Consider the following 16,919-nt stretch of genomic DNA (forward strand, 5'->3'; position numbering starts at 1 on the left):
TTCTATGACACTTACATTACAACAAACTTAAACATTTATTGAAGGAGTAAGAAAATATATATGCAACTTTATTATTAAAATATACCTAGGACAGGACATAGATTTGTAGGGTTGTTTTCTCTTTTAAGTTGCATAAATAACTGTGCATCAACATTTCATTCTTTTTTGATGTATATGCTGGCCTAATTTAGTGAGAGTTGTACCCATAGATCCAGAGAACAATGTACTTTTTTAATCCACAATTCTTTACCCTACAACCTTACATGATATTACTGTCATTATGTATTATACTGAACAATTTCTGTCAGTTGATCTATGTGTATAGTTAGGTAACACAAGTCTTAGCATATGCTGGATAATGCATTGCAAAATATTTTTCACAAGAATGGTAAAACACTATGCCTTCCTCTTTTCATTGTAAGTGAATGTAAGTGAACCTGCTTATATATATATTTTAAAGCCAGAAATACTTTATATGTATTTGCTGCTATTATTTGGCAGATTTTTTGAGGATCAAATTAAAACTTACTCAGTCTGCATTATGTTAGGGACCATCACTTTGATTCCAGTGAATGTACAAACTCATCGGCTTTCCCAGTCACATCAAGTTGTATTCTAATGCAAAGCATCTCCTCTATGACATTACCCTGCAAAAAATAATATCTTTTTCATGTATCTGTATCACTGGAGTAATTTTCTACCTCAGGGGGCCAGCTTGTTCCTCCTTAGCATCATTTTTTTGTGTTGATTATTTCTTTGTTTAATATTTTTGCCCAGTATCTTGTTGACTAAGTAAAACAGAAGTCAGTATTCTCAAATTAAAACAAAATAACAAACATTAATATTGATTGAAAATGTGTATGATTAGATAAGTGTTCTTAAAATTCAGCATGAATGTGAATTTTACGTATTACTTCATCCATTTACTCTTGACTGAGGATAATTAGAGCAATGCATGTCCTGTCAGAAAAGAGGTGTACTTGAGATATTTGGGGGCCAAACAAGCATAAATCAGTTTTTGTATGGGACAATTGTATCTGAAGATATAGGAAAAACAGAAGAGATGTTGGTGGGGTGTGGTTTTTTTCATGTTGGTTGGTTGGTTTGGGGAAAGCTTGAAGGACTGAAAAAAGGACTGGATTTCAAGTGTTTCAGAAAGTAGTTATGAATCAAATTGCATACCCTTCATGTGGATTTTTTCATCTCTAATCCTTAAAAATTACCTTAAAATTTTTTTTTTTTTTTTGCTAAGTTTCCTCAGGTAAAAGTAGGAGTCAAATAAGCTACCTCTGTGCAAAAGCACAACATCACATTAAAAGCGTGGAGAAAGTTGATGAACATTTGAAACACTTAAGAAATGCAAATGACAGAGAGAGGTAATTACTATAGACAAGAAGCGTCTCTTTCGTCTTGTGTAGAAGTTTCTAACAGGAAAGTTTCTTAACGCAGCTGTTAAGTTACTTGATGATACCTTGTAAGAGGCTGAATACTTCAGTCAGACCTGGGCAAGCATTTAAGCATGTGTTTACCTTTATGTCTGAAAAGTTCCTTTATGTTCACATGCTATGCATAGTTGTATTCTTTCGCTATTTCTAATCCAATGTCTCACATGCACACATAAACTCACCTATTCTATTGATGTGAACTGAACACACAGAAGAATGAGTGGATTAAAGCTGGAAGACTGAATAACTTGATGTACAATTGAAACTTTGCTGAAGTGTCTTTTTAGGTCCTTGTACCACATTGCATGCTACAACGTTTTTTGATAAAGAAATTAAGTAGTCTATTCTGAGAGTCAGAAAGATTAATCTGTAGGAAAATCGCAGGTTCTGTTTTGACGATTTGTATATCATTTTATCATTCTTTATTTAAAAGGAGGTGTTTCTTTTGTTTTTTGCTGCACTAAAAATCACACATGATGAAGTTTAAACTAAATTGTTTTCTAAAGAATTCTAAATCCAAACTTGTTTTCAAGACTTATTTTGAAATTCTCAACATCAGTTTTGAAATATTCACTTTAGTTTATTTTATAAGATACGTAATTAGGGGTGTCACGCACATTTTGAAATTTCAGTATAGTTACTATCCAAAACAAGAATTTTGTCCCACTCTTGATAGGCTGAGGGGATTTTTTTTTTTTAACTTAATAAAGTAATAGTGTTATCTTTGCTACTGATAAGAAGTCTTCCATTTATTAATTTTTATTAGATTTAAAATTTTATTTATGATGGCCATCATTATTGACATGATTTTATTGTTGATCCTGAAGTGTGGAAGATAATCCTGCTTACAGAGTAATTTTATGTATGCTTTTTCTTTGGTAGAATTATACTTTGGGCAGATTTGGCAAAAGTTGCACGTAAACAAGAAGTATGGGATGTCTGCCGCGCAGCATGCAGATTTTGTCTCTTGTATGATGATGTTTTGTTTAGGAAGGTAAAAAAGCCTAAAAAAAGTAAGTGAACAAATTATTTTGAATGTTATAAGAGGAACTTTTTCCTCATTTATTAGTTACTTGAAGAAGTCAGCCAATATTATTATTTTCTTCCCTCCGGTTTCCAAAGTTCCCTGAGACTCTTGTCTGTCACTCCATATTGGCAAACATGGAATATTCTTTCTGCCTCCAAATCTAGAAATCAGTCAATACATTTTTCTGTTGGAACCATACTTTGACTTCAGAAGTATTTCACCAGTGCTAAAGAAAAGTACTTACATGAAATGGATCTGCCTATCTAAGAAAATAGGTTCGTTCCCTAATGGTCATCTAGGTCCGTGTTATCCATCTCTGTCATACTTAATTACCTGAGGAAGCTGAAGAAAAATGGATTATCAGTCACTTTGTATGAGGCTCACGTGGTAACATTTTTTTACCCTTTATTCCCTTATTCATGGTTCTTCTGAGGTATCCGACATTGTTTGTGCCTTGTTCCTTGAAGGTCTGCTGAAAACCTACCACACATGTTAAAAGAGTTCTCAGCTCAGGCAAAGAGCACTTTCAAACCACTAGCTGCTTGCTGACTTTTACATAGCTCTGGTTTTTTTTTTTTGTTTTTTTTTTTTTTTTTGCCTGGGAATTGTAAAACTCACCTTTAAGAATAGGTGAAATTCTAATACACACCCTGTTAGCTGGGTTTTTTCTCTACCCAATGTTAGCTGAACCTATGCCACATTTTTTCTTGAGATTATTTCCAAGGCCCACTTAAAAGAGGGCATTAATTTACCTGTTTTCTTTCACAATTTTTGCATCTCCAGACTAGCCATGTTTCATCTTTCATCTATTTCCAAACTAAAGGGAGAAAGAAGTACTTACCAGAAACTCGGGGCAACCACACACCAAAAGCATCATTAATAGGAACTGGTAGGTTCTTTTTTTCTTTCACAAGTTTTGCATCTCTAAGGTAAAGGTGTCTTTTTCATACTCTGAAAGTTTATAGGGCTTTATAATTCTATCTGTGACAGTCAAAACACTTTTCCTGGGTAGGCAGGAGATCAAAACACTTTTAATCTCTGTTCAGAAGTGTTTCAAATGGTTCAATCAAAGTTTTCTATGAGGTTGCTGAAGTTGGTCTACACTTTCAGAGGCAGAACTTCACTAGAAATCAAACAGTAACTGTGGCCTTGCTGAAGATCTCCATTCTCAAGAACTGTAGAGTGGCCTCCTGGAAACCCCTTCATACTTTCATTGAGTGCTGAATGTTTCTGTAAATGCAAAGGAAACAATGCTGCATTTGGTGGAGCAGTTGAGGTAATCTATTCTGGGCAGTTTCTAACTGTGGGCATACTACTTGTAGTTAAATGAAATGTGAATAAGGTTGTAGATACTCGAGGCAGAAAGAGAAATTTACAATTGACTGGAGTTCTCTGAGAACTGTTGGCACCATTCATTTTCATGTTCCACTTAATTTTCCTTTACTACTACTAATTCTAGGATTAGTGGGTGAGAAAAATGAAAGGTTGTCTTTGCCTTTATATATATCCTCAGTATGATATATATAAAGATAGTTGTTGTGGTGTGAAGACCCTCTACAGAGGCTTGCTGGGTTGTCAGGCATGAATAAAGGCAAATAATTCAAGAAGTTCTAGAGCTACAGAAAAAGAACCTACCAGTTCCTATTAATGATGCTTTTGGTGCGTGGTTGCCCTGAGTTTCTGGTAAGTACTTCTTTTTCCCTTTAGTTTGGAAAAGAGATGAAAGATGAAACATGGCTAGTCTGGAGAAAGTAAATATGTGTCCTTGGCCTAGGAACCAGGAGCAATCTGGTCAAATTATCAGGCTGTAGGTTTTTAAGAAAAGAAAAACATTACTTTTTAACAGAAATTAAAAGGCTATTTTGTTGGTTTGGTTTAAAAAATTACACAGACTAGTGAGTTAGATTTATTGAAGAGTATTGAACTTGATGGGTCAAACAGAACCCCTGGTTCAGGAGATTGCTTGGATGCAGATTCTGAAAAACTGTGAAGACAGGCCAGGAAAAAAAGTACCTTTGTGTATCCTATTTTTTATGCCTTTCCTCAAACACCCACTATTGGCCAACAATGTAGAGGGAACCCGCTTTGACAGCTTTTAAGCTCTTACTTTGTGTTTATATTAAAATAATCTTGGTCCTTTCTCTTCATTATTAAACCAAAGAAAAATAATGCTATTTTTCTCTTTATTGATGTGTATGTTGCCAGAAAGTCAACCCCATCCAGTGATTTAAACACACTGAGATTTTAGCCACTACATAATGTCCAGCACTCCACTTCCATTGAAGCAATAAAATTGAACTAGAAGCCATGAGTTATATTCATATTAATGTAATTTCAGTATGTATGTTATGACTGGAGCCAGTTATTTGCTGCAAATATCAAAGTTTATGCACAAATGCAGCAAAATCACAGGTAACCAACACAGCACTGCTTGAGAAGAATGGGTTTTGAGTACTGATGAAAAAAAAATTGAGCAAAATAATTTTAAATCTGTACTTGTTAACTCTTTCTTGTGGGTTTAAGAATGTGTAGGGATTTTTAAATTTTAAAATGAAGGTGATTTTTTTTCTGATTTGCATGGTAATAATAATGGATTTATTTATTTATTTAGTTTTAGCACAGAAGAAGAAAGCTAGTACAACTATGATGGATGATGATCAAGGTGACAGCTTACCAGGAGAATCATTACTACCTGCTAAACCCTTCTCTTTTGAAAGATACTTACTCAGAATATTAGCAGAAATAAGATTCATTAATGCAGAGGTAAATAAATTACACAGCTGTCATTCATATTTGTTTCATTTAGCTTTGTTTTATGTACAATTTTATGTATAAATCTTAAAGCACTGGAATTTTGAGTTTAATTACTGTCTATCTCCACAGGAACGAAAGGAAGAAGTAGTTTCATGAAGCATCTTTATCAAAATACTGTGAAAGTAACTATAGCAATAGTTTCACTGCAGGTGGTGATAACACTTTTTTACAAGGGATTCTATTGTAAATGTTTGACATGTGACATTATATTTCTGGATCCTTAAAGTTCCAGCATGATTTTAAAATATATATATTTTTTTTCTTTTCTCAATGAAATTATTTAGTAAAATTAGCTGTACACAATTGGAAGATTATCAAGTATTTTACATTGTATTTCATATAGTTGTACCTGCCTGTACAGCATCTGAAAAAGCATTTTGTGTTTTTTTTTTTTAATTTTTGAAGAGGTAACAACACTAATACTAAGTCACAGTCTATTTTACAATGATAACCTGGGTAGAAAATTTATTTCTATGTTTCTTTCCAGGCAACTGTTCATTTACTAAGATTGCAGGGAATTGAACTGAATGATCATGCTGTACCTCCAGAAGATACAAGCCAGTATCGTCCAGGATATGTTTCATATCTTCCTGAAAGTGATCCAGAATGGAAAACATACAGGTGCTTTTCTTTAATATATAACAAGGCCTAGGAACTCTAACAGATTGTTATTATCACACACAGATGATAATTGCAAAAGTTATTTCTTCTTAGTAAAATTCATTGTCACCAGATGCTTCATATTTTTAGGTAGTCATGGTAATGGGAAAAGGAAAAGAATCTAAATCAATCTTTTGAAATAATTTTTCTTCAGTTTGCTTTCATTCTGGAGTGTGCATTTTATTTTCCATTTAATGTTTATTTCTCTGAAACTAGAAGCTAGTATCCCAACCTTAAAAACTATTAAATCTGTGTTATATTGACATTTAGACAGTGAAATTCTGTATTTAAAAATATATTTCCCCAAATCAAAAAACTCTTTGTCTTGCTTTATAGCTCCTATAACTATAATGATGTCTGAATACCCAAATACATACAATGAATTACTTCAGTTTGCAAAACTAGTCTGTTCCATCCAATCAACTGAAATGAATAAGGGAGAGTAGAACATAGCATGTATCGTTTTTTTTCTGGTCTCACACAATTAGTTCTTGTGAAGGAGGAGAGGGGGGAGAATTCTGAAGATGGTATTTAAACTGTCTTCTGTTCACGTTCATACTAACATTAGCCTTATTGTGACAGTGGTCATGTCCTGACAGAGTTGGATGGCAGAGTTGTGTCCCTAAGTCTGTTCATTAAGTCTGAAGATTAAATAAAGTTTCTCACACTGTCTGCTTGCAAATGTTCAGTAAAATGGGAAAAAGTATAAACTGATCAGAGCCAAGGGACGAAGAAGATGAGGATTCTGGTCCAAAATTTGCTACTAAGCTGTTTTTGAGTTTACCCAATTAGATTAAAAACTCATAGGAAAAAAGCACTTTGGTCTACTGTGTCCTGTACCATTGTTGACACAGTAATACCCTGTGCCTGTTTGTGCTCTTGGTTTTGTGACTTAACCATGGCCATTCTGTATGGTCATTCCAGACTGTATTTTTAATATTGCTTTTCCTAAATAATGGTACATCTTGATAATTAAGGAAAAAAAAGAAAAGAAATAAAGTTATTGAAAGAAACTTATTGCATAGACTATGGAAAAGATGTTATTCTATTAAAAATGAATTTAGCATTTCAGAACATCTGGAGATATCTTTGAGTGCAAGAACACATGCAGTTGTTAAGTGATAAAGACGCCTCTTTAACACTTGAGTGGAATGTCCGACTTGTATCTGCATTCACGTAGAGCCCTGTCATGGATATTTAATGATTTCTGGCACTGATGTGTGGATTCACACATGCATTTTAAAAAAACGTGGCTGAAGCATGAACTATAGCCACTATTTTTTAAGCTAATAGCATTTGAGTGTCAGAGACTATTCATTTTATGTTGAAACTAATTCCTTTCCTGAGTCCTCTTCTCATCCAAGTAAAATATAAGTTAATGGATGAAGACTTAATAAATGCAACTGAAAAGTAATTAAAAATTTTTTGTTGATTGGGATGTACTACTGCATATTTAACCTTATGATTATTCCGTCTAGCGTTGAAGTTTTGGAATAACAGCTTCTTTATACTAATTTTATAGTTTATGGATAGACTACTTATCTCAGTATGCTATGGAAAACTTCCAACGTGCAACCGAAATAGGAGAAGAATTGAATGAAGCCTGGATTGTTCACAATGCTGCGGTGTATATCTTAAACTACAATAGACATCTTATCTCTTCAGGAAGACAGAGGGAAATTATTGAGTATCTGCATACTCTTCTTAGAGCCATCAAGACTGTTGGGCACAATGGGTAAATTTAGATGTTTGGTTATGAACATGCTCTTTTTTTCTAAAACAGAAAAAATATTTTTACAAAGATTTTAAATCACTTTGTGCTGTGAAAGACTTATTGCTGGCTTTTATTAGCAGTACAAGGACTTTGCTGTATACAGAGTAGTTCGGAAGATAAATTTAATTTTGTGGTGTGAAAATGACTTTTTAATCCTTTCTATTTGTTCTTTGTTACTATTCACTGTAAGCCATCTTAACTTTAGACTAAGCAATATTAATTTATCTTCATTGTGGAATAGCAACATGTGCATGTGAAATAGCATTTTGTTAAGCTAGTCAGAAAGAATCAGGAAGATTTTCTTAAGCCTGTGAGTTTGCAGGACAGCTCAAAATGTGTTTGCTTGCTGTCAGTTGCTCTGAAGTTGAATTACATTGTAAATATAGTGCATTGTAAATATTTCTAATCAGAGTAAGGTGGTTACTACTGGTTCTGAAATATAAGAGAAAAAAAAAAAAAGGGAATGTGCACATTAATAGACCATAAAAATGGGAACATAGATTCCACAGTGGTTTAGAGGAATCCTGTTCTGTAGTAAATGCAATGGGAGAATGATTGGCTATGACAGAGGAGATGCTCAAGACAAAGTCTGACTGTGGGACAAAATCCTAGACATTTTAGCACATTCTTGATAGTAACCTCAGCACTAGGCAAACTGTTAGGACCAGCAGCAAAGAAGGCTCTTTTAACAGTATTGGAGAACAAAGCCTAAAGTGCAGTTTGTGCAGAGATGAAGACTGGTAATAGCTGCTTATTAATTCTGGTATTTATACTAGCATGTATCAGCAGTAATCTTTTAGTCATAATTCAGTTTGTGTTTTCTCAAAAAAAAAAAAAAAAAAAAAAAAAAAGGTAATTCCAGCTCAGCAGTTGATTGGCATGAAGAGTAATACATGAATAATGTTTTACATGAATCATGTAATAATATTACATGACTAATAAATAAGTGGTTTTATGTGAGGGGTTTGCCTTAGGTTAATTTTTTAGGAAATAGTTATTATTTTCATGCATAGCAGCCCACTCGTAAAAAGTTATATTTTAAATGTGTTTGTCTGACATAAATAAGATTTTTTTTTTTCTGCGAAGAAATAGAAGCTTCAATTGTAGAAAGAGCTGAAAAAACATGATGAAAACTATGAAAGTTGGTTGTGGTTTTTTGTCCGTTTAACCATTTTAACTTCCTTTCCAATGGGAAAATTTTTTGTAACATCCATAATTTTGCTTCCTAAGAAAAATCTAGATTTTCAAGTAATGTTTGTTACTTGAAAGTAATAAACTTTATTAATTCCTCTTATTTTGATCTGCTGCAGTATGCACTTCTGATTTTTGTTTTCTTCTATAGAAGTACTGTGATTGTATTGATGTTATGTAATGCTTTGGCTCGGGGCTTAATTCTTTGTTGGATTCCAAAGCCAAAACTTACTGAGAAGAAGGAAGAAAAAGATGCAGCAACAGGCAGAAGCAGAAAAGCTGCAGCAAAGAAACATGAAAAAGCAAATATCATCCAGTCTTTTTCAGTAGATCCCAGTGGACTTCCTGATATCAAAGCTGCCTTAGAGGTAGAAAGCCCTCATTTTTTGTAGTGTTTTTTGGTCTGCTGTCATATATTACAATTTATATAAATTAAATTGTAGAAATTTTTGCAAAAAATAAGCTACCATCTTTTACAGTTCCTGCCACCACAGGTCCTCCCCAAATGCACACTGAAGTTCCTTACCAACTGGGGCTGAGTGCTGTAACTTCCATTTGCTATAGGGGTTGACTTAATGAAGATGTTGTTAGGCTTAGAGATGTATGTGCAATACTTTTAAAATAACTAATGGATAGCATGTTCCCTACAAAGAGCTTTCCACATTTCTCCTGTGTTTCAGTCTTTTTTTTTTTCTTCTTGGTGTTTAGATTTGTGAATTTGCCCTAAATGTGACAACTGGAACCATATCTAATGAAACAGTACCTATTGCTACACAACAACAGATCATTGCTACGTGGGTGAAAGCAAAACAGTTAAATCAGCAGCAGATTGGACATAAACTTGGGACGGAGGAGGAGGTATTATTTATCTGAGATCCTGCATAATGTTGAAACTTTCCTTTGAGAAATTAAAATTAAATTCATACATGCATTTAATAATGACTGAAATTATCAATGTGTATTTTCTTCTGTATATTTGAATACAATGTGAAAATAAATTTTGGCTGTAGTTCCCATAAACCTTTACGGAATACAACAAATTTTTCACATTGGGCATAGGAGTGAGTCTGCATTTCTTAACTCTACCTTCTGTTTTTAGCTGCCAAGAATAATTATGGTTTGTTATATGATGACTGTATAACAAAGTTGGTTTTGAATTGATATGTTTAAAATAATAAAATGTCTACATTAAAAATGTTAAGAAAAATCAGCTATATTTATATCAACATTTAATATGGTCTCTTTATATATAGAATATGGACCTAGTAAGTTGGAAATGAATATTTTATTCCTATCTTTTTATTTTATTATGTCTATAAAACTGGAATCCCTCAGTGATATATGGAATTTACATTAATTGTATTGTTGCTATGTTTTTTTTAGTGTTGAAACTGTAGCAGTTCAGAGTTCACAATGTTAATTAAAAATAAGTAAATACATAAAATCCCCCATTTTAAGGACACAACAAAGAGAGGAAGACTTGCTTAATGCAAATTGAGGTTTTCAAACATAGTTATTATTACTTTGTCATCTCAATTAATGTCCCTAATAATGTTTACTTGCAAAAAAAAAAAATCTGTTAATGTGAATTTTTTATTTCTGCTTAGAATAATGATGAAGCACAAAATCCTATGGCAAGAATTCTTGTTGGTCTAGAAATGTATTCATGTAATGGCTTGGGCCTCATGGATTTCACTGTTCCTAGCTTATCTCAGGTATTTAGTTTTGTTTTGTTAGCTCTCGAGTTTTAAGAAATTGCATAGTATAAATGTGATTTCAGTTTCAGTTTTGGATGGAGGCAAAATTAATTTTGAAACTTTTATTGTACCATTATTTCCTTTAAAACTTTCCAAGAGATTGAATAGTTATGACAAGTAGAAGATTTTTGTGACTGAATGTTTTCATTTACCCAAAAACCAGATAGCATTAGAATACCAGTATTAGAATTATTCCCATGTTGCTCTAACAGATTATTTGCATAACCATCCGATAAGCATAATGGGTTCAGATGAATTCTGTACAGAACCATACTTCTGACCTTTCATTTTTTGTGGAGAAAACTTTGTAGAATCATAGAATCATTTAGGTTGGAAAAGACCTTTAAGATCCTTGAGTCCAACCATAAACCTAGCACTGCCAAGTCCACAACTAAACCGTGCCCCTAAGTGCCACATTGTGCTCGTTTTGGCTGGGATGGAGTTAATTTTCTTTACAGTAGCTAGTATGGGGCTATGTTTTGTATTTGTGCTGGAGACTGTTGATAACACACTGACGTTTTAGTTGTTGCTAAGCAGTGTTTACACTAGCCAAGGACTTCTCAGCTTCCCATGCTCTGCCAGGTGCACAAGAAATGGGAGGGCACACAGCCAGGACAGTTGATCCAAACTGCGCAAAGGGCTATTCCATACCATATGATGTCATGCCCAGTGTATAAAGCTGGGGAAGAAGAAGGAAAGGGGGGGACATTGGGAGTGATGGCATTTGTCTTCCCAAGTCACCGTTAGGCATGCTGGAGCCCTGCTTTCCTGGAGATGGCTGAACACCTGCCTGCCCATGGGAAGTAGTGAATGAATTCCTTGCTTTGCTTTGCTTGTGTGCGTGGCTTTTGCTTTACTTATTAAACTGTCTTTATCTCAGCCCACGAGTTTTCTCCCTTTTACTCTTCTGATTCTCTCCCCCATCCCACTGCAGGGAAGTGAGCAAGCGGCTGTGTGGTGCTTAGTTGCCAGCTGGGGTTAAACCACGACACACATCTACACATCTTTTAAATACTTCCAGGGATGGTGACTCAACCACTTCCCTGGGCAGCTTGTTCCAGTGCCTGACAATCCTTTTGGTGAAGAAATTTTTCCTAATATCCAGTCTAAACCTCCCCTGGCGCTTCTTGAGGCTGTTTCCCCTCGTCCTATCGCTTGTTATTTGGGAGAATAGACCGACCCCCACCTCGCTACAACCTCCTTTCAGGTAGTTGTAGAGAGGTGTATTTTAGGGTTTACATTGGAAGTGTTCAAAATTTCAACAGAAAACTTCATGTTGTAGTGAATTTACTTTTGGCAGTTGCAAGGTAGAACACAACTACAATTTGTTACTATTTAAAGAATTAGGTGGCTTTTTGATGAGTCTCATATGAGGCACAGTTTCCTAAAGTACTTGCTTTTGATCAGTCTTCCATGATTACTCATGCTGAATAGTGCCACACTTTTCCTGTGATCCTGTTGGTTACCAGGCTATTCAAGAGGAATAAATATTGAGGGGCTGGAGCGTGTCCAGAGAAGGGCAACGAAGCTGGTGAAGGGTCTGGAGCAGAAGTCTTATGAGGAGCAGCTGAGGGAGCTGCGATTGTTTAGCCTGGAGAAAAGGAGGCTGAGGGGAGACCTCATCGCTCTCTACAACCACCTGAAAGGAGGCTGTAGAGAGGTGGGGTCGGTCTCTTCTCCCGAGTAACAAGCCATAGGACGAGAGGAAACGGTCTCAAGTTGTGCCAGGGGATGTTTAGACTGGATATTAGGAAATTTTACTTCACTGAAAGGGTTATCAAGCATTGGAACAGGCTGCCCAGGGAAGTGGTTGAGTTGCCATCCCTGGAAGTATTTAAAAGCCGTTTGGATGAGGTGCTTAGGCACATGGTGTAGTGGTGGTCTTGGTAGTGTTAGGTTTATGGTTGGACTCGATGATCTTAAAGGTCTTTTCCAACCTATACGATTCTGTGATTCTGTAAAGATGGTGTAGAAAGACTTATACCCTGTATGTGCAAAACAGTGAGTTGTAGTCTTACCTGTTTGATTACCACATTTATAATTTCTGCCTCCTGTAAAGAGCTTTCTTAAAGGACTAAGATGTATTTCCCCATTTAGCTAGGAATCTGGTGACGTTGTCGAACACCTTTGTAGAAGTCCTTTCTAAAGACTAGGATCTGGGTCCTTATAAATATATAGGTATCTAATTCTAGTTGGTCTCCAGATTTATGCTGAATATCATGAGTTAGCTTTAGCTATTACTTCAGTGGCTTAGTTTTGGAGAGCAGTATTGTAGTATCCTCATTTTGACCAATTCATTAACACTTCCCATTAACTTAAAAAGATGGAACATTCTGACGGACACATGCAAAAGCAAGGAAGACATTTAGATCCTATAATGAAACTATGTGAAACACCGTTGTTGTAAAACCAATTCTATCTCCCATTCTTACCTTTGGCTTAACTAAAATGGGCTCTGAATTTTGGAAGTCCTGTTCCACTGATTTTCAGAAGAGGACTGAGGACATACAATAAGTCTTGGCAGATGCTGCTGGTCAAAAGGCATGCACACTTATAGCTGGATTTACATGCACTATTATAATATTTACTACAGGGTGAATGATGCTTCTCTATTGTATATTTTGATTGTTCTTGTAACTCTTTGGTTTCCTAGATTGTTTTATCATGTACGTGTTCCATATCCAGGTGGGCTGTATGAAAGGTACAGCTGTAAGCATGTAAGTGCTATAGAAAAGAGCATGATAAAACCCCGAGATTTAAACTCTTTTTTTTTTCCTTTTTTTTTTTTTTCCGCAGTTAGTGAAATTGGCTTTAGAATGCAGTTGGTCAGATTCTTTAGTGGAATTGCAGACACTGACACGACTTACATATTTTGCATATGTATCACATGACTATGAAATAGTGATGACTTGTTCCAAAAGGATCTTGCAATCAGATGAGAATTTTTTCCACAATAGAGATACTGAGAAATATGAAATGTAAGTATATGGAATTTTGCATGATACTGTGGTATACTTGAACTAAGCTTTGAAGAAAGAGTATATAGGGTAAATGCATCTGATCACACAATCAAAAGTGAAAGAATCTTTTTTACAGAGAAACTGCACAGTTAGGGGTGAAAGTGAAATTTTCCTACTTCTGCTGACTCTGTCATTACTAGTTACTTAAGTACTGCAGATGATGTTTTAACTCTGTAGCATAGCCTGAGTAAAAGGCAGTGTGAGATCCAGATTGTGGCTCTGGAGCCAGTTCAGGAAGATATATCAATTTTGTTATCCAAGTGAGTCAACAGGTTGTATATACATGTGTTTGAGTGTCTTCCTGGGGAGCATTGCTTTTCTGAAATGGTCTCTGGCAATCATGGTCTTTTCACACTTTTATAATTTCCAAGCAGAAAGTAGCTTATTCTAGTTCTTTTGCTGATGCAGATTGCTTCCAATGCTGAACTGGCTCTAATACATAAAGGGTCTACACAGTTCATGGAACAAGATGGAGCTGTGAACGATAATAGGTGATAGTGGCTACTATATTCCAAGCTCTGGTGTCAGGTAGTCTTTATGGTCTTTATTACCACCTGTGCATATGGGTGCTTTCTTTAAAAGCCCAGTGTCTTACTTAACTGATAATTTAAAACTTTGATCTCAAAGAAAAAAAAGGTTTTGTATATAAATGGATCTGTTGGTGGAGTTCTATATTATAAAAAGGTGATATCCTTCAATCCTTCTATTTTTCTACATAATTTCTTCCAAAAACAGGATGTCATTTTATCAAAAGAGGAAGGGATCAACGCCATTTAGTAACAATTTGTTAGAATGTAGGAAGTTTGAAATAAATATGTGAAACACTTCAAATATAATTTATGGTTCATTTGTCTCTCAGAAAAATAATTTCTCTTAAAAAAAAATATTCTGCTCTTTGAAATTAATTATTTTTTGCTACAAGGGGAAAAACATGTAAAACCAAATAAGATATCTTAATATGAAATATGTAGTGTCAGTACATTACAGAAATTGAGAAAATACTTGCTGCATATCTAGCAATCTGCAAACTAGTGAATGATAAAATGTTTGATTCTTTGACAAAGAAGTGTAGTAATGGATTGTCAATGCTGTTTCCAGAGAAATGGGAAATAAACTTAGTCTTCCCATGGTGAAGCACAACTTTATTGGGGTTAAATATTTATTTTTAACTTTCTTTTGTTGTTGCTAACTTGTACTGTAGAACACTGGTGTCCTCTCGTGGACACAAATAATAACTGCATGATAGTTCTCACCACAGGATAGGAACTAGGCCAACTAGGATGTCTATGTTTCTGTATATGGTTGCACATTGTAACTAAGACATTAAAAAAAAATCTTGCAAATTGTATTACTTCTTTTCTTACAAAATCACTATTAACCAAAGATATCAAATTTATTTACTTATTTATTTTTAACTGATTCACAGCTGCGACTGAAATCTACATTCTTTTGTTTTAAATGTAGTGGAATATGATACAAATCAATTTCTCCCGATCCCTGTGCATACTTCACCAGACATAAGCAAGACCAATTCCAAAAGTATCAAAAATTGTCTAATTTTTCCTATTTCTGTTTTTAATTGCTTGCCATGTAAGTTTGACTTTGGACTAATATTTTGTTCAATGTACAATAGTGAATAATGGGGAGAAAATGCCAAATCTATTTTCTGCCCTTGCTAACTGTAGATAATAATTTTCTAAATCTGATTTCACAGTTATTTTCATTAGAGGTGTGAAAAGATACTTTATTTCTGATATCTTTTCACAAAACGTTCAGTTTTTCAAATATTTTCTGATTTTAAAAGGAAAGTCAGTAGAAGCATTTGTAACTTCCAAAGCTAGGGACATCTATTTAGTAACAACTTGAAAGCATCATTAATAGGAACTGATATGTTCTTAGACTGTAAGACTAGCACTTCTTGAATTATTTGCCTTTATTCAGGGCTGCTAACAGAGTGAGACAAGAAATGTTAAGCACTGCTGCCTGTATACAAGGAAAGAGTATAATGGAAAATTTGTCTGGAAGAAAACATTTGCGTGTAGCAGCATCAAAAGCCTTTGTTCAGAGTGCCAGGTATGTTTTATTTTGAGGGAATACTAATATAAAACAGACCTAAAATTTGATATACAGATTTGGGGATCGATCAACATATTCTCTCCCAAGACTGATACAAAATAGTTGTGAGTTGAAATGCTTAACAAAGGATGTGACAGATTTTTACAGTTTAGTAAATTTATCAAGTACCATATCTTCCACATAGCTGATCTTGTAATATCATAGGATCATAGGAAAATCTGGTTGGAAGGGACCTCAGAAGGGCTCTAGTCCAAACTCCTGCTCAAAGCAGGGCCAGCCCAGGGCTTTATCTAGTCTGGTCTTGAAAACTTCCAGGAATGGAGACTGCACAGCCTCTGTTGAGTAATGTGCTCCACTGCTTGACTGTACTCATGGGGAAAAGGTTTCTTCTTCTATCCACTCTGAACCTTTCTTATTTCAACTTATGTCCATTCTTGCTTGGCCTGCCATCCACTATGAAGAGCCTGGCTGCTGCTTCTCAATAACTTTGTCAGGTTATTAAGAAACTTCTCCTCACTAGGTCCCCCAAAGCCAACTCTTCTCCATGCTGAACTAGCCCTGTACTCTCAGCCTCTCCTCTCAAGGCAAGTGCTCCAGTCCCTGGATCATCTTGGTGGCCCTCCACTGAGCTTGTTGCAGTTTATCCATGTCTGGCATCTGTTGGGTGGCCTAGAACTGGATGCAGTAGTCTAGGTGTGGTCTAAAGAGTGCTGACTAGAGGGTGATAATCAATTCCCTCAATCTATTGTCTGTTCCTGTTGATACAGCCCAGGGTGCTGTTGGCCGTTGTTGCCAGAGCACACTGCTGGCTGATTTTCAGCTTGCTGTCCACCAAGACCCCCACGTCCTTTCCAGCAGAGCTACTCCTCAGCCGGTCAGTGCTCAGCCTCTGCTGTTGCAGACCATCATATTAATATTGTGAACTGTATGTCATGAACCCAAAGTGGAAAGATTTGCTTTAAATAATGAATAGGCAGGAGAAGGTGATACATGGATGATGCATGACTTTGGTAGGAATTCTTTGCTATTTGGAAGAAATAAATTAATGAGCAAAAGTAGGCAATTAGGACTCTTAGAAGATGAACACGTGATGGTGATGTGAGGCTGTTAACATGGTAATACTTTCTTCCTTCCACTGATCATTAAAAAGAGAGT

The 16,919-nt window shown here is 35.3% G+C and overlaps 1 protein-coding gene across 17 annotated transcripts in view; it reads left to right on the forward strand.

Moving 5' to 3' along the window:
• Window positions 1-16,919, forward strand: part of CFAP46 (cilia and flagella associated protein 46) — an 89,392-nt gene that overhangs the window by 25,166 nt on the left and 47,307 nt on the right. For 14 of the 17 annotated variants that reach the window (XR_012776092.1, XR_012776093.1, XM_075504257.1 and 11 more), the window contains 10 exons: window positions 1,253-1,376; window positions 2,328-2,458; window positions 5,090-5,235; window positions 5,774-5,907; window positions 7,469-7,681; window positions 9,063-9,279; window positions 9,620-9,769; window positions 10,519-10,626; window positions 13,465-13,646; window positions 15,630-15,761. Coding sequence is in view for 15 of the 17 variants with exons in the window: in XM_075504257.1 (XP_075360372.1) it covers window positions 1,253-1,376; window positions 2,328-2,458; window positions 5,090-5,235; window positions 5,774-5,907; window positions 7,469-7,681; window positions 9,063-9,279; window positions 9,620-9,769; window positions 10,519-10,626; window positions 13,465-13,646; window positions 15,630-15,761 (1,537 nt within the window). In the remaining 2 variants the exon portion in view is untranslated. The remainder of the gene's footprint in view (window positions 1-1,252; window positions 1,377-2,327; window positions 2,459-5,089; window positions 5,236-5,773; window positions 5,908-7,468; window positions 7,682-9,062; window positions 9,280-9,619; window positions 9,770-10,518; window positions 10,627-13,464; window positions 13,647-15,629; window positions 15,762-16,919) is intronic. The other 3 variants (XM_075504250.1, XM_075504256.1, XM_075504259.1) reach the window with 3 other exon arrangements.

The sequence above is a fragment of the Mycteria americana genome, chromosome 6 (genome assembly GCF_035582795.1).
Source record: "Mycteria americana isolate JAX WOST 10 ecotype Jacksonville Zoo and Gardens chromosome 6, USCA_MyAme_1.0, whole genome shotgun sequence".
NCBI classification, from domain to species: domain Eukaryota; kingdom Metazoa; phylum Chordata; class Aves; order Ciconiiformes; family Ciconiidae; genus Mycteria; species Mycteria americana.